The sequence below is a fragment of the Nyctereutes procyonoides genome, unplaced genomic scaffold, assembly GCF_905146905.1.
Source record: "Nyctereutes procyonoides isolate TBG_1078 unplaced genomic scaffold, NYPRO_anot_genome, whole genome shotgun sequence".
Taxonomy (NCBI): Eukaryota; Metazoa; Chordata; class Mammalia; order Carnivora; family Canidae; genus Nyctereutes; species Nyctereutes procyonoides.
In genome coordinates, this window is record NW_026575047.1 from 29111948 (window position 1) to 29134239 (window position 22292).

At 46.5% G+C, this 22292-nt stretch overlaps 1 protein-coding gene across 3 annotated transcripts in view; it reads right to left on the minus strand.

The window, feature by feature from the left end:
• FAM184B (family with sequence similarity 184 member B) overlaps positions 1-22292 on the minus strand; it is a 134696-nt gene that overhangs the window by 42201 nt on the left and 70203 nt on the right. For all 3 annotated transcript variants that reach the window (XM_055326484.1, XM_055326483.1, XM_055326485.1), the window contains exons 6-7: positions 5710-5820; positions 1655-1762 (exon numbers count right to left, since the gene is read on the minus strand). In XM_055326484.1, the coding sequence (XP_055182459.1) occupies positions 1655-1762; positions 5710-5820 (219 nt within the window). The remainder of the gene's footprint in view (positions 1-1654; positions 1763-5709; positions 5821-22292) is intronic.

Sequence of the window (22292 nt, forward strand, 5' to 3'; positions counted from 1 at the left end):
ACCCCAACACAGAGTTGAGGTCTGTTTTATCTGGGAGGCATCCTGGACATGTGTCGATACTCTCACAAGGAGAGTGGGGGATCAGAGCCACGAAGCCAATGGTTCTGTCCTGTCTTGGCTGCTCATATGCCAGTGACCATGGGGCAAGCCACCCAAATTCTCTGGCCTTCAGTTTCTTCCTCTGTAAAATCAGTGCCTTACAGAGTCATTGCAAAACTACAAAGTAGTTATAGATGGGGGCTGTGGCTAGAACCAACCAAGCCTCATACAAACGCTGTCATTCAAATCCATATCCACCAGGTTTTTGGCTCATTTTTACCCCGGTGAATATGTTGTTATGTATGGGCTATGCCATGGGGCTGCTGGCAGGACCAGGGCTCAAGCTCTGGAAGTCTGGGGTCAAGGGAGAGAAACTGCGATTCCTATAGACACTCAGGCACATGGATATTGTGAATAAGAGATGGATGAGGATGAAGCAATGAGATTCAGACTCACGTGTGTCTTCCCAACCAGAGTATGAACTGGGCTGAAAATTCGGGACAGTAATCAAATCAAATTTTTCAGGTGGTGGGCTTTTGATGGCTCCTGGTGCAAAGGTTAATAGGGAATGCTGAACCAAGAGAGTCATTCAAGCCAGGACACTCAAACACCAACGCCACGGGAGTTATTTACGTGTTTGACATCATGCAACAAATGTTAAACAAGTGCTTACGTTCTGCACTAAATTGTGGCCCCGGAAAGATATACTCAAGTCCTAGCCTCCAACTCCTATTAATGGGACCTTATTTGTATATAAGCTTTGGTGGATATAATTAGTTGAGATGAAGTCATAGTGGATTCGAGTGGACCCCACGCAAGGGTCCTGGTGTCCGCAGAAGAATGCCATATGAAGACCCAGAGGCACAGACACAGGGCAGAAGGCCACGGGGGCACAGAGGCAGAGCTTGAAGCATCTGCAAACCACAGAACACCCCAGACTGCCAGCAGCCATCAGGAGCTGGTAGACAGGCATGCAGGAGACTCTCCCTCAGAGCCTCCAGAAGGAACCAACCTTGCTGACACCTTGACTTGGGCCGTCTAGCCTCCAAAACTGTGAGACAACCCATTTCTGTGGTTTAAGCCACCAAGTGTGTGGTAATTCATTATGGCGACCCCAGGAAAGTAAACCAGCTTATCAGGAGCCGACAAAAGACTGCCAGGAACCAGCTTCCGCCCTGCAGTGGTGTCCCTACAAGGGCAGCCTCATGGGAAGGGCTACTGTGACAGTAACTGATACCTCAGATGTGGGGCGAGGCGGCCAGGGGGCATTATTACGATGCTTCCTGCTGGGCGGAACCGAAGGCCGCCTCTGGGCGAGCACCCTTTTATCTGCCAGGCAAGCTGCTCTCAGACAGGGAGAGAAGATTGCATCTGACAAGCCTTGTTCTTTTTCAAACCACACGGATAATTACTCAGAACTCTATTTTCTTCATGGTTTCTGCAAATGGATTTTGTGGTTTTTTTTTTTTTTCAGGCATTTTGGCAGCTCTGAGTGGGGGGGGGGTCTGGGGGCAATGAAAGAACCCATTAATGCCAGCACGTGTCACTGGGATGATGAAGTGCTGAGAGAAGAGAAATATCCTAATTAAAGCAGAAAAAAAAAAAAAGAGGTTACCTGGGTCTCTAAAATGCTGCAATGCTGGCAGTCCAATTCCTGGGGCCTTTCTTTGCCTCTTCCGGGTCGTACCTTATTCTGTTGGATAAATTCTTCCAATCTTAAAACCTAAAATAGAAGAAAAGAAACACTTAGTAATGAGACAAAGTCCCATCTCCTGATAGGGTCATTAATCCGGGAAACCATTCTCCTGGGTGAATTGGTTCTGGGGACACTGCCCCATTAGACAACTTGTAAAGATGTTTCCGGAAAGGCCATTTCTAATTGGCTGGTTGCTTCTTCCTAAAAAAGATGAACATGGCAGGTTTATAGTACTCTATACTTCCCTTTAAGTTATGTATATAAATACATTCATACAGGAGCTGTAGGGAGGTTTTCATATCATTTCTGGAAGGTCACTCTATTTCTTTTTTTAAAAAGTTAGTTGGTAAGGAATAGCAATAATATTTAAGAATTATACCAAAGAAAGAGTGGCTAAAAGATGCTATTAAATCATATAGCCCTAATTATGATGATTATTGTTAGCCAATTAATTATATAGAGTATTTGATTAAACAAACTGGCTTCTAGAGTAAAGAAATGAGGTGTTCTATCTCAGATGTTGCTAACAAATCTTTGTGGGGGGGCACCTGGGTGGCTCAGTGGTTGAATGACTGCCTTTGGCTCAGATTGTGATCCCGAGGTCCTGGGATCCAGTCCTGCATCAGGGTCCCCCACAGGGAGCCTGCTTCTCCCTCTGCCTCAGCCTCTGCCTCTCTCTCTGTGTCTCTCATGAATAAATAAATAAAATCTTTAAAAAAAATCTTTGTAGGAAACTTAATATTTCTCAGGTCCCATGCCAGGAATGAGAAGGTAAGAGAGGGGGACAGAGCAAGAAGGTAAGAGAAAAAAATAGAGCCCATGCCTCCCAGGAGCTGTCATTTTATGGGGAAGGCAGACACATGGTTATAATCATAGAAACATTCAGAAGACAAAATAATAATAGTATCATTAATGATGTGTTTGCTCTGCCAGGCACAGACCTAAGTATTTTACAGTATAAACTCTTTTAATCCTCACAACAACTACTATGAGACACAAATTACTACAGAGAATTTACAGCAAAACACTCTGCCCAGGGGAGTCTAGGGCAGCTTTTGGGGCAGTGAAGGATGAATAGGAGTCCATCAGTGGAGAGGGTGAGAATGAACATTTCAGGCAGTAGGAACAGCAGATGCAATGGCAGAGGAAGGTAGGATGTGTGCAAGGACTGAGGAAAGTTCCATGCAGGAGTGAGTGGGAGGAAACAGAGTCCTGGGGGGTAGTGGTGGGAATTAGGTTAGGCCCCAATTATGAAAAACATGGAAATTAAAGATCTGGGGGAAGGAGTAGTGGGGCCTTGAGCAGATTTGGGTTTTAGAAGGCTAGTTCTGGAATTAGCTGGTGCAGGGAGAATGTGGAGGCAGGGAGATACAGGTCAAGGCTCTTGCAAGACCCTAGGGAACATCAGAGAAGAATAAGATTATGAAAATATTTATACTGCATCTTGCTAAGGCTTATGAAATAGTCAAAGGAGTCCTATGCAATTGTTTATGTAACATCTACAAGAGGTAAAGAAAAAGAGTCTAGGTGAGCCATCCTGGGGGTCTGATAAACAAAGGGGGGTACCGAGGCCTTCAGTGGTAGGACCCACAGGACTTAACAACTGAGTGGATGAGACAATGGGAAAGGGTGGGGCCTCCAGATGAAGAAGGAGGAGCAGGAGAGGAGGAGGAGTTCAGGGCTGACTCTTCCATTTCTAGCTTTGTTTAGCGGGAGCACTGATGATGTCACCACTAGCATGGTGGGAGAAGTGAAGGATGAAGAGCAGGCCTGAGGTGCTCTGTCAAGGTCAGCCTCTGGGTTGTGCCAGCCACCTGCAGATACTCAGGTCCTAAATGATCTTCGGTCATCAAAGATGCTGCATACTGTGCTTGAGGGAGTATTAGCATAATGGTTAAGAGTGGGGACTTCAGAGCCACGTTATCCCGGTTAGTATCCTGGATAGTAGTATCCCGCTACTCATTACCTGTGTGGCTTTGAGGAAGTTATTTAGCTTCTCTGTGCCTCAGTTTACTCATCTGTAAACCAGGGATAAGAAGAGCACCCACCTTGTACAATGGTAGTGAGGATTAAATGTTAATATATATAAGCAGCTTTAGATAGTACCTTAATAGCAGGCAACAAAATTCACCACTGAAAGGGGTTGTCAGGGGCATTCAGAGAAATAGTCATAGGCAGGGGACCCCTGTGTCCCATGTCTGAAGCATGACTGGGCTGGTCCCACACACCTATGTGAAGCCTCCCTAAGCTCTGCAGAGCAGCGTAACCCAGATCCAATGTGAAAATCAGCAGTGCAACTCAACAGGGAGGGAGCAGGAGGGGGAGAGAAATGGGCATCTTTCTTGGGCCACCACCTTGGGCTGAGGTGGAGCAGAAGCCTCTGGAGCACAGACTTTCCACCAGGACCTCTCCTCCAGAGCCCCTGATATACCAAGTCCAAGGCATGGCATGCCCACCTTTTAGAAAAATGATCGCTTGTGACATAGAAGAAAAGGTTGGAGGAAAGCATACTGTGTACACATGTCATTCAGCTGAAGAGATAACATATCATAAATACAGCTGCCACCTCCAAGCTTCGCCCTGATCCACCACCACCCTCTCTCCCTTCTAGAAACAACCACCGGTTCAGAATTTTCTGTCATTCTCCGGCATGTCTCCAGACTGAACTCCATTAAGTATTCCTAAGCAATCCATACTGTTTTGCACACGTCTTCTAGATTCTTTATGATCTTATCTATTCATGGGAGACACAGAGAGAGAGAGAGGCAGAGACATAGACAGAAGGAGAACCAGGCTCCCACAAGGAGCCCACTGTGGGACTCCATCCCAGGACCCCAGGATCACACCCTAAGCCAAAGGCAGACACTCAATGGCTGAGCCACCCAGGCATCCCAGCTTTTAGATTCTTAAAAGCTCCTCCAGGAAGTTGTGGTGCTCGGTCAGGGCTGAGGAACCAATTTCATGGGCTCCTGAAGGGATGGTGGACTCAGGACTCATCTGGAAGGTGCGAAGGAGGGCAGGGGAAGCAAGGAAAATGCTTTACAGTTTGGTGTGTGTGGGGGGCCTAATTAGGCTCAAGAATGAAGCCTGTTTCCAATCCTTCCCATGAGTTCCCTCCATATAATGGTCAACAGGTCTTTTAAACTTTGACCTTGGGTGGTAGGTGGTCTGGACAGGTGAACCCACATGGCAAACTGTGATGTTCAGCTGGCCTACGGGCATTCTCTACTTCCTCCCTTGCCTGCTCCACTGTGCCTTCCCAGGCTGGCCTCATGACACAGATGTTACCAATGGGAGGAGGAGTCAGTGGGAGCCCTCTGGGAGGGCTTGTGGTTTCCTGATGAAGTGGGCAGGCCTGGACATCACCGCCCCTCCCTGCTTTCTGGTGTAAATTTGGACCTGACAACAGAGTGATGACAGTCATTTTCCAAGCCTGGGGGAATCTGAGCTGACTTCTCCATTAGATGCAGCGGGCACAGGGCCTAGGGCCCACAGTACTTTTAGAAGCTATGACAATATCTGAATTTCTTTTAAAGTCAGAAGGTAAAAATGCAGCTTGGCTATATTAATTTTTATACCAATAAAATATAATTTTAATATTTTTTTCAATAGAGGAAGGAGCCCCATGAAGTCAAAAGCAGCAAATACCCAGGAAAGTGAGGACATAGCCCAGGGGGAGAAGAGACTGTGGGAATCTCAAATATACTAGGCCTGATATCATCATTTAGCTACAGAATCAGCCCCAGCAGCCTGCTGCCTCCTTCTTTTATGTGAGACATTAAACGCCTCTTTGTTAAACCTCCATAAATCAGGCTCTCTGATACTCAAAGCTAAATTTATGCCCCTTGAGACAGATTTCTTGTCAGGCTGAAATCCTTTCCTTTCTTCCATGGATGCGGAATGTTTGGAAGTCAGGCCAGTTTTCTGAGATTCCTGGCAACTCAGTTAACCAAGACTCATAATTCAGAATTTACCTCAAGCAGAGAATTCTGGAGCTTCACATTTAGGGCTGCTTTCTCTTCTTCCAGCTGCTTGATTTCATTTTCTGACTTCTTTTTCACTTCCTCCAACTGTGCTTCTACTTCCTAAATGATGATTAGAAGAGTTATTCATACAAGGTATGAATGCATAGACAGAACATGTACATATTCATACCCTGCCTTATCCCAAAGGGATTCAAAGAAGCTTACCACAAAGATCACAGGATACAAAATTAATATACAGAAATCCATTGCATCTCTATACAGTAATAATAAGGCAGTGGAAAGAGAAATTAAGAAAACAATCCCATTTACAATTGCACCAAAAAGAATAAAATACCTAGGAATAAAGTTTACCAAGGAAGTGAAAGACTTCTACTCTGAAAACCATAAAACATTGATGAAAGAAATTGAAGACAACACAAACAAATGGAAAGATAGTCCACGTTCACAGATCGGAAGAACAAATATTGTTAACATGTTCATAGTACCCAAAGCAATCTACACATTTAATGTAATCCCTATCAAAATATCAGTAGCACTTTTCACAAAACTAGAACAAATAATCCTAAGGTTTGTAATTTGTATAGAACCACAAAAGACCCCAAATAGCCAACGTTATTTTGAAAAAGAATAGAACTAGAGGTATCACAATTCCATATTTCAAGATAAACTACAAAGCTGTAGTAATCAAGACAGTATGGTACTGGCACAAAAAGACACATAGATCAGTGAACAGAATAGAAAGCCCAGAAATAAGCCCACAATTATATGCCCAATTAATCCTTGACAAAGGAATCAAGAATATACAACAGGAAAAAAGACCGTTTCTTCAACCAGTGGTGTTGGGAAAACTGGACAGCTACATGCAAAAGAATAAAACTAGACCACTTTCTTATGCCATACAAAAAATAAATTAAAAATGGATTAAAGACCTAAATGTAAGACCTGAAGCCATAAACATCCTAGAAGAGAATAAAGGCAGTAATTTCTCTGACATTGACCATAACAAAATTTTTCTAGATTTGCCTCCTAAGGCAAGAGAAAAAAGAAAAGCAAAAATAAACTACTGGGACATCAAAATAAAAAGCTTCTGCAAAGGAAATAATCAACAAAACTAAAGACAATCTACCGAATAGGAGAAGATACTTGCAAATGACATATCCAATGAAGGGTTGGAATCCAAAATAAATAAAGAACATACAACTCAGAGTGCCAGGCTGGTTCAGTCTGTAGAGTGTGTGACTCTTGATCTTGGGGTTGTAAGTTCGAGTGTCTCAATGAGTGTAGAGATTACTTACAAATAAAATCTTTAAAAAAATAAACATACAACACCAAAAAAGCAAATAATCCATTTAAAAATGGGCAGAAGACATGAACAGATATTTCTCCAAAGAAGACATCCAGATGACCAACAGACACATGAAAAGATGCTCCACACTGCTTATCATCGGGGAAATGCAAATCAAAACCACAATGAGGTATCACCTCATACCTGTCAGAACCTGTCAACAACACAAGAAACAGCAAGTGTTGGCAAGGATATGGAGAAAAATGAACCTTTGTGTACCATTGGTGGGAATGTGAAGTGAAGTCATGATGCAAAACAGCAAGGAGATCCTCAAAACATTAAAAATAGAATTACTATATGATCCAGTAATTAGACTATTGGATATATACCCAAAGAATACAAAAACACTGGTTCAAAGGGATACATGCATCCCTGTGTTTATAGTAACATTATTTAAAATAGCCAAGTTATGGAAACACCCCATATGTCCATTGACAGATGAATGGATAAAGAAGATATCACACACACACACACACACACGCGCGCGTGCGCGCACGCACAGGAATACTACTCAGCCATAAAAAAGAATGAAATCGGGATCCCTGGATGGCGCAGCGGTTTAGCGCCTGCCTTTGGCCCAGGGCGCGATCCCGGAGACCTGGGATCGAATCCCACGTCGGGCTCCCGGTGCATGGAGCCTGCTTCTCCCTCTGCCTGTGTCTCTGCCTCTCTCTCTCTCTGTGACTATCATAAATAAATAAAAATAAAAAAATAGTTCTTTAAAAAAAATAAAATAAAACAATTAAAAAAAAAGAATGAAATCTTGCTATTTGCAGCAATATGGATGGATCTAGAGAGTATAATGTTAAGTGAAATAAGTCCGACTTAGAAAGACAAATACCATATGATTTTACTCACATGTGGAATTTAAGAAACAAAACAAACATACAGAGAAAAAAGAGACAAATCAAAAAACACACTCTTAACTACAGGGAACAAACAGATGGTTACTGGAGGGGAGGTGAGTGGGAAAGAGTGTACTTATCATGATGAGCATTGAGTAACGTAAAGAATTGTTGAATCAGTATATTGTGCACCTGAAACTAATATAACACTGTATGTTAACTATACTGAAATAAAATTTTTAAAAAATGATTGATTAATAATTTAAAAAGTCACTGGAATGAGTAAGTCTAGAGTAAGTAGCATTTTATATAAACCATTACTTCATTCTTGGCACTGACTTCTGTATCTCAGCTTTTATGTTATTTAAAGGAAATAACTGTACAGTTATTAAATTCGACTTCAAGTTAAAAAAAGAAGTCTGCAATAGTCATAAAATAAAAGAAAACATAAATTAGAAATACACAATAGGGTCAAAAGAAAACAAATGTTAAGATTATACCCCAAATCTGATATATATTAGGGTGGGACATGGTAGACATCTGGGTTTAGGTTTTATAGTGTCAAGTAAGAAAAGAATGCTCATTACTGACACAATTCTCAGTGTTCCATAAGTCAAGAAGCCAACTATGTTCTCAGATGCAGGGAAATACTAAAATCAGAACAAAATTTTCTTGTGGTCTTCCCAACAGTTTCCATACTTTAGTCAAAATGATGGGGCTCACGGGGTTGCTTCCTCCATGGTTCCTCACCACAGCCTGACAGCTTTACACAGAAGATCCAGATAGAGGAATGTTCTGGGGACCATGCAAATGGCACAGCCTTTTAGCTGTGTGATCTTGAGCACATTTCCTACCCTCTCTATGACTCATTGTGTTCCTTCCATGCCCAGTGCAGTTCTGGCTGCGTAAGGGATGGATAAATAATAAGTACTACTATTACTCTGATAGATGCCTACCATTTCCAATCTAGCTTATTTGGGGAGAAATCTTGTAAGTATCTAGAAGAGTGGATGAAATATTCTGTTCCTCTTAGTTGGCCTTTACAAGTAGATAACAGGTCATTGATTCAACAGATATTTATTGAAACTCCAGATACTTATTGAGACCTACCATGTGTCAAGCAATGTTCTCAGAGCTGGAGATAAGAAAAGACAAAACATCTACTTGCCAGGAGCTCATGTCGGCATAAAAGATGCAGCCAAGTCAATGGGTGCAATGTAGTACACGCCATTTTGGATGGCAACAAGCGCTCAGGAGAAATAACAAGGCAGGAAAAGGAGCTATGGAGGGTCGAGGGGATTGGGTTCAGTTCACATAGGTTGGCCAGACAAATCCTTGGGAGAAAGTGACTCTGGAGTAAAGACCTGTGTTAAGGAAGAAGGCTAGCCAACGAGATGTCTTGGTATGAGTACACCTGGACCTGCACAGGCCCTGGAATGTTCTAAGGACACAGAGGAGGCCTTTGTGACTGGAGTGGAGTGACAGACGGGGAAGAGGATGTGAGGGTAAGAGGACACGGGGAAGACCACAGGAAGCCTCATACATTATGGTAAAGATAGATCGGTAAGATGAAAGCCAACATTTGGAAGTGGAGTGATATGACTCAGCTCTAGCAAAGTCACTTGGCTTCTGTCTTGAGGACAGACTGAAGGGGGGAGGGGGCAGGCAGGGCAGCAGGCAAGCCAGTGAGGGCGCTCAGGCAGGAACCCAGGTGGGAGCTGAAGGGGGCTGGACCTGGCGACAGGCATAGAACCACAGATGTTTTCTCAGTAGACTGCTAGCATCTTGAAAAGGGAAGCGTTGAGGACAACACCAAGGTTTCTAACTCAAGCAGGGGGACGTTGGTGCTGCCATTAACACAGATGAGGAAGACAGAAGAAGAAGCAGGTTGGTGGACAGCAGGAGGAGCTCGTTGGGGACATGCTGAGTTTGAGACCTGTGTTAGGTGTCCTGTGTGCAGGTGGACACATGGGTCTGGAAATCAGGAGAGAGTTCTGGATTACAGATATGCATCTGGGAGTCATCAGCATATAGAACATATTAAGCTACATGTTTGGATGAAAAAAGCTAGAGAAAATAAAGGAATACAGGAGAGATTCAAAAACAGAGAGCCCTGGGACACTCCAGTATTTTTGTGAGGCTGAGGTTATGTGCAGCTCTGGTCTTCTGTGCTGTCAATTGATTACAGACTTTTCGGCTCCCACGGCAAGCAAATGGAATAATAATAGCAGCTGACACTTACTGAGTGCCTACCGTTTGCCAGGTCCTTTATACAAATACTCACTTTGATCCCTCTGAAAATCCTATTAACTGTGTACTATTGTTGAAATTCCTTACATAACAAAGAAATGAAGCTTAAAGAGGTTAAATGACTTGCTCAAGGTTATGCAGCCAGTAAGTGGAGAAGTCAAGATTTGAACTCAGCAAGGCTGACTGCTTGGCTGCACGACTTCTCTGCCATCCTAAGGGAAATGGGGCATCCAGTTCAAACACCTGACTGAAAAGTCTTCCCACCTTTGTGACAGCAAAGTTGAGGGAGGCCCCATGGACAGGCCCCAGATGCAAAGCAGGGTGAAGAAGTTGGAAGCCCAGCCTTCAGGAACTAAAGCCTTGTTCTGTTTCCAAGGAGTGACAAGCACTTGAGCTGACATGGGAATGTGGGGGGCAAAGGCTTGTGTGATGGGTGATGATCTGAGATTAAATGGAAACCTGTCATTCACTCATTCAACCAATCAATATTAATTGAGTATTTATTATATTCTGAGTATTGAAGGAGCTAGGGATACAGTGACTGTGTGCTGGTCAATGTTAAGCAACTGGCTTCCTATCAATCAATAAATCAATCAAATTGATTTGTAGCATTTGTTGATTTCCATGGTCTAAGTGCTCCTACTGTGGCTGATTTCAAACTACTACCATGATCTCTCTGAACAGAGAGTTGGGAAAAGATGTGACAACAGCCTCTCAGGAGTCAGTACAAGTTGGCTCTAACACATCACTGGATGTATTAGTGAACAGGGTATCCCAGTGGGGAAAACAAGTAGTAAATAGGTTTTCATTATAATGAAATACAGTGACAGCTATGCTAAGGCAGGTACAGGGGGTACCAGACACTAGGCCAGGCAGCAGCAGCTTCTAGAAAGACCAATATTTAAACCAAGACCAATAGGATCAGTAGAAACTAGACAAAATGAGACAGGTCAGTTTGGGAGTTGGTGGGGGGACGGTTCCCTGTCAAAGGGGAGCTAGGCATTAAGGCCAAGAAGGGAAAGAATATCAAATGAATGATGAAAGGCTGGAGGACAGAATTGAACAGAGGAGTGATGTGGGATGAAACCAGAGAGGCAGACAGGAGTCCAACCATGTAGAGTCTTAAAAACCACATGAAGGAATTTGAACTACACTGTGAAGATGATAGGGGGCCTTTGGAGAGTTTGAAACCCAGGCTGAGTTCTCAGAAGATCCCCTTGGAATGGAGACTGGATTCAAGGAAGTATGGAGAGGGGACACATGGAGACCAGTAAGAGATCATTGCACAATCCAGCTAGAAATGCTGGGTGACCAACGTGCTACCACCAAAGACAGAGGGAACTGGATATATTCCAGGGCCATCAAAGAAGTGGACAAATGGTTTGATAACTAATTGAATGTGACACATGAAGAAGAAGTCATGTCTGACTTGAGCATCTAAAGAGATGCTGCTACTGATCACCTGGAGGACACCCTTACACTATCTGTGGGGGCAAGTCCAGGTCAGGCCTGTGGCCCTGGGTTCAGTCACTTAGAAAAAAAGAGGGGTGCAATTAGACTGTAAGGTCAGATGAGGTGGACACTGAGCATAGGTACAGTCTCTTCAGTAAATCTATGATCCCTTTTGCAGGGCTTGTTGTTTGGAGAGTTCATTTGCTAAAAATGATATCTACATTATCCTTTTGTCTCCCAAACCATCAGAAATGAACCCATCCTCTCAGCAAAATTCTGATGTTTTTATTTCATTGATTAGCTTCTTAGTCACCAGTCACTGAAACTTTTGTTGAACAAAAGTTTCGTTAAACATACCTCCTGGTAGAGACACTCACTAACTCTGCCAAAGCATGCTCACTGTCATGACAGTATAGACCCCTGTTAGAAAGATTCTTAGCAGAAAGCAGTGGCTATTTCTAATTTTACACAGCCTAACATCCCAGGGTTTTGTAATCAATTACAGCTTCAGCTGTTGCCTTGACAAATGGACCTAAAGTGAAAAAAATGTCCCCACAGATGGAAATGGCTGACAGGCACACTGAGAAGAGGGAGTTCAGGAGGACACTTTGGGCATGAGCAAGTGGGAGAATGAGGCCACTTGCTGATGGGGAGTCAGGGTGACCATCTCTGTGCATTTGCACACCATTGTCCCATGGCATTTCCTTCATTTTTCACAGTGGAAAACATGTCTACGAGGGTTTCTACGTGCTGTGCAACCATGCTCCCTTCAGGCTGGCTGTCCTGCGACAGAACGCTGTTTCCAGTGAGTCAGCCCAGGGCACCTCTGCAGCTGCAGCCAGGCCACCCACCCCAGCCCACCACCCTGCAGTCCAGTCCTCCTGCCTCTGTCGCAGTGAGGAGCATGGCATGAACAGCGTGAGTTCATCTTCAGTTTTCTGTTGTGGAACTGAAATGCCTGACTTTGAGAGTGTGGTTCAGGCCACCACTTACATTTTTAAAAAACTGACTTCTGTGTAGCATAACTTCAGGGTTATTTTGGCAAAAGAATTTCTCAAAGATAGATTTTCATTAGCCCTGAGTGGATGGACTCCTCTGCCTGTGGGGCCAGACATAATGGCGTGTAAGGTAGGCATTCTGGGTGTAGACAGATTCAGATTGAAATGCCCGATCCATGCTTTGGAAAGCATGAGGATATTCCCTTCCTTCTAATTGGGAGTGACGTGAAAAATCAAGTTACTGCAGCAGTTCTGTGTCACCCGGGTTCTTCAGTGTAAGTGAAGATGGCCTTGGCTAACCTGAGCAGGAGAGAATCTTCAAGAGGCAGGTACTTGGAACTCACAGCTGGGCCAGGCCTCAGAATGGTCCTGGGTGCCTGCCAGGAGGGAGAGCCCTCCACCAGATCCTTGGTCCTGGAGTCACTGGCTGGGGGTCCACTTCCCTGAGCGATGTGGGGGACCCCAAGCCTGCCCCAGAGTGATGTAGAGGAAGGAGAGACTGACCTTTGGGGCTTCCAGGTGGGCTGACCACCAGGATTTTCTTCCCCTATAACTATGCTTTGGTGATGGGAATGAGGGCAGAGGTCATTCCCAAGTTGGAAATTGGGGGTGGGTGGGTAGGGATGGGAATGTGTGCCCCATCTCATGTCAGTGCAGTGCCCTAGCTCATTGGCAGAGCCAGCCCATCCATCTTCAGGGCTTGAATCCTGGCCCAGGCTCCCTCTAGGGCGTTGGGGGTGGCATTGGGTGGATGAGGCCTGGGATGAGGACACTAGTAAGACAGGGCCACTTTGATTTAAGTTTTGAGCAAATCCAACATCAATGCCAACCATCCCAGTAAGCCCATCTCTCCTGATTTCCACCAGCATACTCTTATTTTTCTCAATTGTGCTTAACACACAGAAGCAGACACTTCCTGAGGACTCCCCACTCCCAAACAGCGTTTTGGTCACTATAAAGTTCTCATCCATCCTTAGAAATAAATTCAGCAAACAACATGTTTTTAGTTGTCATGTGCCCTCATTGCTGCCTGCAGGGAATAATGCCATGATGATGTGACTTTCCACATGGTTTGTCCTCTAATTTCCCAGTTGCATCTGGCCAGGCCGAGCAGCTATTGTTCTGACCAGGCTCTGATTTGTTCCTTCTAGTTTGAGCACCTAACTGGGACTGCACTTGCAGCCACACTTCTGGAGACCAATCACCTGCTGATACACCAGATTTAAGAAGATCCACAGTCTCTTAACATAACACCCCAAATATCCAGGATATAATTAAGAACATTCATCATACAAAGGACAAGAAAAATGCCATCTTAAACAAGTTAGACTATCCAAAGACCCCAAAAGCCAAGATCCTGATGGATCTTAAAGTAGCCATCATAAAAATGCTTCAACAAGCAATCAAATATCCTTGAAACAAAAGAAGAATAGTAAACCTCAGCAAAGAAACAGAAGATACAAAGAAGAACTAAATCGAAATGTAGAACTGGAAAAATACAATAACTGAACATTTTAAAAACACAGTAAATAGGCTCAATACAGCAGGATGGAGAGGAATCTAGAGAAGAGTCATAAAGTGGAAGACAGAACTATAGAAATTATCTCATCAGAACAACAGAGATAAAATGACTGAAAAAAAAGAAAAGGAAAGGAAGAAACAACTGACCCTGTGAAAATGTAGCAAAAACTATAGTATTTGTTAGAAAAGTAATTTCTGTTGTTTAAGCCCATAGGGCTTGGTGAGTACTTAGAAACGGTATCAAAAGCATGATCCATAAAAGAAAGGACTTGATAAGCTGGATTTTATCAAAGGTAAAAACTTTTGGGGGGCCTGGGTGGTGCAGTCAGGTAGGTGTCCAACTCTTGGTTTCAGCTCAGGTCATGATCTCAGGGTCGTGGGATTGGGCTCTGCACTCAGCATGGAGTCTGCTTGAGATTCTCTCCTTCGCCCTTTGCCCTTCCTCCTCACTTATGTTCCCCTCCCTCTGATAATAAATAAATAAATCTTTTTAAACAAAGTGAAAACGTTTGCCCTATTAAAGATCCTGCTAGGATCTTTCTCCTCTAGAGAAGAGGAGAACATATTTGCAAACTACATATCTGACAAAAATGTGTATCTAGAATATATCAGGATCTCTCACAACTCAACAGGAAAAAAACCCATGAAATACCAAATAGAAAATGGTCAAAAGACATGAACAGACATTTCACCAAAAGGACTATACAGATGGCAAATAAGTACATGAGAAGATATTCAACATCACTAGCCATTAGGGAAATGCAAACAAAAACCTTTGTATCACTACCTACCTGTGAGGACAGCTGGTTAAAATAAAAACTGGTAAAAACATCAAATGCTGGAAAGGATGTGGATCTCTCATACATTACTGGTGGGATGTAAAAGGTATAGTCACTCTAGTAAGATAGTTTGATAGGTTGTTCAAAAGCTAAATATAAACCCTACAACCCAAAAAAACATTCTCCTGCACATTTATCCCAGAGAATGAAAAATTAAGTTCACACAAAATACTGTGCACAAATGTTCACTATGTGTTTACCCATAAGGCTGGAAACAACTGAAATGTCCCCCAAAGGTGAATGGATGAACAAACGGTAATATGTCCATAATATGGAACCCAACTCAGCATTAAAGAAGAAAGAATTACTGATATACACAACTTGGATGGATCTCAGGGGCATTATGCTGAGTGAAAATGAAAAAAACCAACCACCCTCAAAAGGTCACAGCTGTTGGATTTCACTCACATAACATTCTCAAAAGAGCAAAACTCTCAAGATGTAGAACAGATTGGTAGTGGCCACAGGCAGGAGGGGTGGGGGCAAAGGTGGGTTCATGAGGGAAATCTTCATGCTGACAGAGCAGTTCTGCACCTGGATTGTGCTGTTGCTTATGTGAATGTATGCGATAAAATTATAGAACCAGACACACACATGATGCCAATGTCAGTTTCCTGGTGCTAACACTGCTCTGCAGTGATGTAAGATGTCACCACTGGGGTAAAATGGGTGATAGGTGTCTTTCTGAAGGGACCTTTCTGTATTACCTGCAGCTTCCTGTGGATCTATAAATCTATCTATCTATCTATCTATCTATCTATCTATCTATCTATCTATCCTGATGCTGTACCTGTCAACACATTCCAGATTAGCTCCTTAAAGCTAGCCTTCCCACCCTGGCTCTTTGGAACCCAAGGCTTCCTTGTGGGCCCAGTGGGCCCACCATGTGGGTGCCAAGCAGTGGTGGAGGAGGCAGGAGGGATCTAGCATTGGGTTGTGGCTAGGAAGGTGCTGGGCTGGGGCACTCTGTGACCAATAGGGCAAAGAAGGACAGGTGTGGGGCCAAGGCAGTGCCCAGTGTGCCCTCCTCCCAGAGCTGATGCTCTGCCTTCAAGAAGGAAAGGGCCAGGACAGGAAGTAGCTTAAGTGAACCCTCCTGCCCTCCTTCCGCCCCATCCACCTAAGGACTCCATCTGTCCTTTGACCCTGCAAATCCCCTCCCCAACCTGCCATCTCCTGCCTCTTCCCACTCACCCTCTGACCTCCACTCCCACCAGAGTTGTCTGCATTTGACAGATAAAGGATGGGGACTCAGAAAAGGATGAGCAGCTCCAGAATACACCCCCAAAGTGGTTGTATTGGTCCCTTTGTCTCCAGAAAGCTGCTATGTCTGGGGACCTGGGGAGCAGGTGAGCTGAGTCTGAGCAGCTAAGCAAAGGACATTCTCAATGCTGGGTCGCAGAAGTGATCCACCTGCCCCTCAAGTCCCAGTTACCTGAACTCTACCACCCTCCCCACTGGCTCCCACAACCAGCAACTCTCAAAATGACTTAGGCACCACCATCTTAGAAGCACAGCCTGCCTCTCACCCAAATCTCTATCAAGTTCACCTTTTCCCCCTGCCCCCATACCTAGCTTCTTTACCACTCTCCAGTTTACCCCCGGATGCTAGGAATGCACTGACCTGAATGCCACCCGGGTGCCACAATTTGAGTCTGTTCACCTCCACCTTGGCTGGAGCTGCAGGTGGGCCCCAGCTCACTGGGATCCACACTTCACTTGAGCTCCCACCCCCACTGCCCCTGGAGCTGGAAACACCTGGTTTCCTCCTCCTTCCCCACCTCCCAAGCATCCAATTCATCATCAGTTCCAGCTCTGCCTCTTAGAAGGGACCACCACCCTCTGGGTCCACAGACACCATCCAGCTTCCCAGATGCACCTGTTCCCACCTGTCTCCTGCTCTGCCTCATTACCTCCATCCAGTCCTACACCTAGAGCAGCAGAGCAAATTCCACATCTCTCCCTGCAACCCTGCAGTGCTTCCTTGGCTCAGAGCATGCAGCCCACCATCCCACGCTCTCCAGGCTCTACCTACTGTCCTCACCGCACACCACTTTCCTCAGAGAGAGGGAATGGCCTCCCTCTCTGGCCTTCTCCACCCTGGTCTTCATCTCACATGTGCTCTTTGAAGACCCGCATCAGGCGGGAGCCTGCAGTTGAGAAGCACCTGCTGTTGTGACTGGAGTTAGCAGCCATAACATCAGAGTCCAAACCCAAGTTTAATATAAACTGGTTTAATATAAACTGGTTCTGGGCCAGAAATGGTCTCTGCAGAATTACCTGTGTGAGGATATTCTGCTTCTCTTTTCTATCAGAATGGCACCCACCTCAGTGGTTGGCTTTGAGATCTAGAGGAGTCCGCATGTGTGAAAGTGGTGACAAGGACAGGCAGGTTGTGCTCAGTGTCAGCTCTCTATGGAGAGCCATGGAGACCCCTGCCCACCCTCTGGAGAACACAGTGACTTGTGATGCCTGGCGGTGCCTATAATTTCAGGGTGTGCATTGCAATCACCCAGGGATTGTTTATTTTAAATAAATTATGTTTACGTGATTAAAGTGTTTATTTAAAGTTCATGTAAATCTTGAAATTCATGTCACTTCCCACTCCAGGAGGTGAACCCCAGTCCACCCCAGCTCCTTTTCTCTGCCCTCCTGGGTAGGGGGGTATATGGGGACATCACCATTTCCATGGGCAAACGCTTCCAGGAAGCCATGCACGTTGCTGGCGGAGCTCTCCAGCTCATGGACATCAGCCTGCCTCTGACCCCACTGCTTCACCTGTCCTTGGAGGCCTCCACTCCCCCTCCAGGCAGAAGCACCTGTCCTGAGCCTGGAGAAGCTCAACCTATGCCTCCTCTATGCTCACGGCCTGAGTCTCATCTGGAACTTTCTCCCAGCCTCCTCATGCTGTGGCCAGGGGAGCCGAACTCTAGGGCAAGGCATTCAATTATGTTCTTCTTGTGATACCCAGTGACAAAGCAGATTTCTCAGTCTTTGGTTTCCTTCTTCACACACTAAGAGCAAATCTTTTAGCTCAGACACTTTCTGAAAGAGAGATTTATTCCTTTCCCTCTTTGTATTAAAAGCTTCTTTCACAAGTTCCAACTTTCTGTCGAATGTGTCAGATTTCTCGATGCATTTCATTTCTACAGGCAGGCCTCCCAGGTTTTGGCCTCTCTCATTTAAGGCCTGGTGTCTTTTGCTCCCTCCAAAGAGAACTCCCCAGAAGATGAAGGCTTCCCAAATGACATGCCACCAGGATACCAGGCTGAAGTTGGTCCCAGGCCAGAGGTCTGAGGGCCAGGCCCACCAGTATGTCCACACAGCGACCTAATATGGGGATGACAATCTGAGTGGTTCCAAGCGCTGGTCAGGGCCTCAGCATTCAGCCACAACTGAGTGACATTTGGAGGGGCCAGCCTCCCACAGAGGGAGGAACCTCTACCTTCACAGTCTCTGTCCTGGCTCCTCCACTGGAGGAGATGTCCAGGGGACTCATTTTTCCCTGCACTAAACTCTTGGACAGCCAGGCATCCAAGGGAATCTCTGGCCCTATGCTAAGTTGGGTGGAATTCCTGGACTGTCAAGTGTCTGGTAGCCTCATTCACCCTTTGTTGAGCTGGGGTGGCAGAGTTTCCAGTTGGTCAGGTGTCCAGGGGACTCTTTTGCTCTGTGGTGAGCTGGGTCAGAGGGCTCTGGCTTGAAGGGTTTGCATTCAGGCCATTGTCCAGGGGATTTGTTTATCCTGTGCTGAGCAGGGTTGGAGAATCCCTGGTCCGTTGGGTGTCCATGGGCCTCATCTGCCCTGTGTTGAGCCACGTCCAAGGTCTCCCAGTCACTTGGCTATACAGGGGCTCATTGCCCTGAACTGAGCCAGGTTATAGGGCTCACAAGAGGCTCCCAAACAGCGGAGTCTGTGAGACTCATTCTGACCTATGAAATGGACGAGTTGGCTTGCGGTTGTCTGGGTGGCCAGGGGACTCATTTGTCCTTTGCTGATTGGTAGGAGAGCTTCTGGTCTGCAGCATGTCCAGGGAACTCATTTGCCTCACGCTGAGCAGGGTGGGGTGGCTCCTAGTTGGAGGGCTCCTACTAGGTCAGATATCTGGGGAATTCATTTGGTCCATTCTAACTGGGGTCAAAGTAGTCCTGGTCCCAGAGTGCCCCTTCTACCTGTTGTCCTGGGGACCCCTTTGCCCTGTGCGAGCAGGTTCAGAGAATTCTCCATCAATAAGGTATCCAGAGAATTATTTTGCTCTGTGCTGAACTGGGTTGGTGGGCTCCTGATGGGCCCAGTGTCTGGAGGACTCCATAGCCCTGTGCTAAATTGATCCAGAGAATTCCCCACTGGCCAGGGGTGGAAGGGACTCAATTGCCTTGTGCTGATTTGGGTCAGAAGGCTAGTGGTTGGCTGAATATCTGGGGGATTTGTTCACCCTGTGCTGATCTGGGTCAGTGGGCTCCTGGTCAGTGGGCTCCTGATTGGCCCAGCTAGAAGACATGATGCCTGTGCTCTGCTGAGCTGGAAGGCTCCCAGATGGCTCAGTGTCCAGGCAACTTGTTTTCATCATGCCAAGCTGGGACAGAGGGCCTGTGGTACAAGGGTGCCCAGTGGGCCCACTGTTCTGGAGACATTAGCCCTATGCTGAGTTAGTTCAGAGAATTCCATTGGCCAGGGGTCCAAGGGTCTTGCTTGCCTTGTGCTGACCTGGGTCAACGGGCTTGTCATCAGCCAGGTGTCCAGGGGATTAGTTTACCCTGTGCTGAACTGGGTTGGTGGGCAACTTGTGGGCTTAGTGTCTGGGGGGCTCCAAAGCCCTGTGCTAAGTTGGTTCAGAGAATTCCTCATTAGCAAAGGATCTCAGGGACTTGTTTGCTTTGTGCTAATGTGGGTCAGAAAGCTTGTGGTCAGCTGGGTGTCCTGGGGATTAGTTCACCATGTGAGAAGATGGATCACAGGGCTCCTGGTTGGCCTAGTATCTAGTAGACTCAATTGCCCAAATGCCCTGTGTCCTGCTGGGTTGAGGGCTCCCAGTTGGAGGGCTCCTGGTTGGCCTAGTATCTAGTGGACTCAATTGCCCAAATGCCCTGTGTTCTGCTAGGTTGAGGACTCCCAGTTGCAGGACTCCAAGTTGGCCTAATGTCTAGGCAACTTGTTTATCTTATGCTGAGCTGGGTCAAAGGCCTTGTGGTACAAGGGTGCCCAGTGTGCCCACTATTTTGAGGACTCCTTAGCCCTATGTTACATTGCTGCAGAGAATGCCCCATCAGCCAGGGGTCTAAGGGACTTTGTCACCTGGTGATGATCTGGGTCAGGGGATTCTGGCCAGAGGGCTTCTGGTTGGCCCAGCTGGAAGACTTGATTGCCCTGTGCTCTGTTGAGGTGGAGAGCTCCTAGTTAGCCTAGTGTCCAGGCAACTTGTTTGGCCTATTCTGAGTGTGATCAGAGGATTTGTGGTATGTGGGTGCCCAGTGAGCTCACCGTCCTGGGGACTGGTTAGCCCTCTGCTGACCAGAGGGCTTGGAGAATTTTCCACTGGCCAGGTGTTCAGGGGACTTGGTGGCCATATGCCATATGTGGTGGGCTGGGAGGTCGGGGGAATTAGTTCATCCTGTGATGAGCTGGTAAGAGGGCTCCTGGTTGGCCTGGTGTCTGGTAGACTCTGTTGCTCCGTGCTCTGCTGAGTTGGAGGGCTCCTGGTTGGCCTAGTGTTCAGGCAACTTGTTGACTCCATGCTGACCTGGGTTAGAGGGCTTTGGGAACAAGGACACCCAGTGGGCCCACTGTCCTTGGAACTGGTTAGGCTTTTGCTAAGTTGGTTCAGAAAATTTCTCATCAGCCAAGGCTCCAGAGGACTGGCTTGCCCTGAAATGATGTGGGTCAAAGGGCTGGTCATTAGCCAGGTGTCCAGGGAATTAGCTGGCTCTGTGCTGAACTGGGTCAGTGGGCTCCTGGGTGGGCCCACTGTCTGGTGGTGTCCATTGTCCTGTATTGAGTTGGTTCAGAGAATTCCTCATTGGTGGAGAGTGCAGGGGACTTGATTGCCTTGTGGCTGATCAGGGTCAGTTAGTTCCTGGTTGAGGGGCTCCTGGTTGGCCCCTCAGCTGGTTGATTGCCCTGTGCTCTGCTGAGTTGGAGAACTCCTTGTACGTCCAGGTAACTTTTTTGTGCCACACTGAGCTGGGTCAGAGGCTGTTACTATGAGGGTGCCCACTGCCCTGGGGACTGGTTAGTCCTATGCTGAGTTTGGAGCATTCTCCATCGGTCGGGGGACTTGGTAGCCTTGTGCTCATCCTCATCAAAAAGCCTGCCATCAGCCCGGTGTCCAGGGGATTAGTTTGCCCTGTGTTGAACCGACCTGGTGAGCTTCTGGTAGGCCCAGGGTCTGGGGGACTCCACAGCGCTGTGCTAAGTTGGTCAGAGAACTCCCCAACGGCCAAGGGTCTGGGAGACGGTTCATCTTGTACTGATGGGCTGGAAAGCTTGGCATCACCTGGGTGTCCAGGAGATTCATCCTGTTCATTCTGTGAAGAGCTAGGTCACCGGGCTCCTGGTTGGCTTAGTGTCTGGTGGACTTAAGTGCCCTGTGTTCTGCTGCGTTGAGGGCTCCCAGTTGGAAGGCTCTTGGTAGGCCCAGTGTCTAGGCAACGTGTTTACCCCACGGTGGGCTGGGGCAGAGGGCTTTGGCAGAAGGGAGCCTAGTGGGCTCACTGTTCTGGGGACTTGTTAGCCCTGTACTGAGTTGATTTAGAGAATTACCTATTGTCTGGAGGTCCAGGGGATTTGGTTGCCTAGTGATGATCTAGGTCAATGGCTCGTGGTCAAAGGGCTCTTGGTTGGTCCAGCTGGAAGACTCAATTGTCCTGTGCTCTGTTGATTTGGAGGGCTCCCAGTTGGAGGGCTCCTGGCAAGCCTAGCATCCTGGAGACTTGTTGGCCCACGCTGAGTTGGGCCAGAGACCTCCACATCAGCTATATTTCTGGGAGATTCTTTCAGAGAATCTATGCTGTGGGGTTGGTGTGCTCCCACTTCTACATGTGTCTAGAGGATTAGTTTCTCCTGTGTTGACCCTGGAAACGAAGCTCCAGCTCAGCAGAATGTCCAGGGGATCCTCAGGACATGCCACTGGCTTCCCTGTGCTGAGCCAGGTTATGACCCCAGAGGATTAGAGGGGCTCTGCCCAACTGGATGAGGATACGTTAAACTGTGCTTCTCAGAGCCCCCCACCTTTTTGCCAAATAGGACTGATTAAGGGGGTGGTCTGGCCAGCCCTGCTGCGGGGCTTGGGTCCAGGTGATGCCCAGTGCTGGTATAAAGACT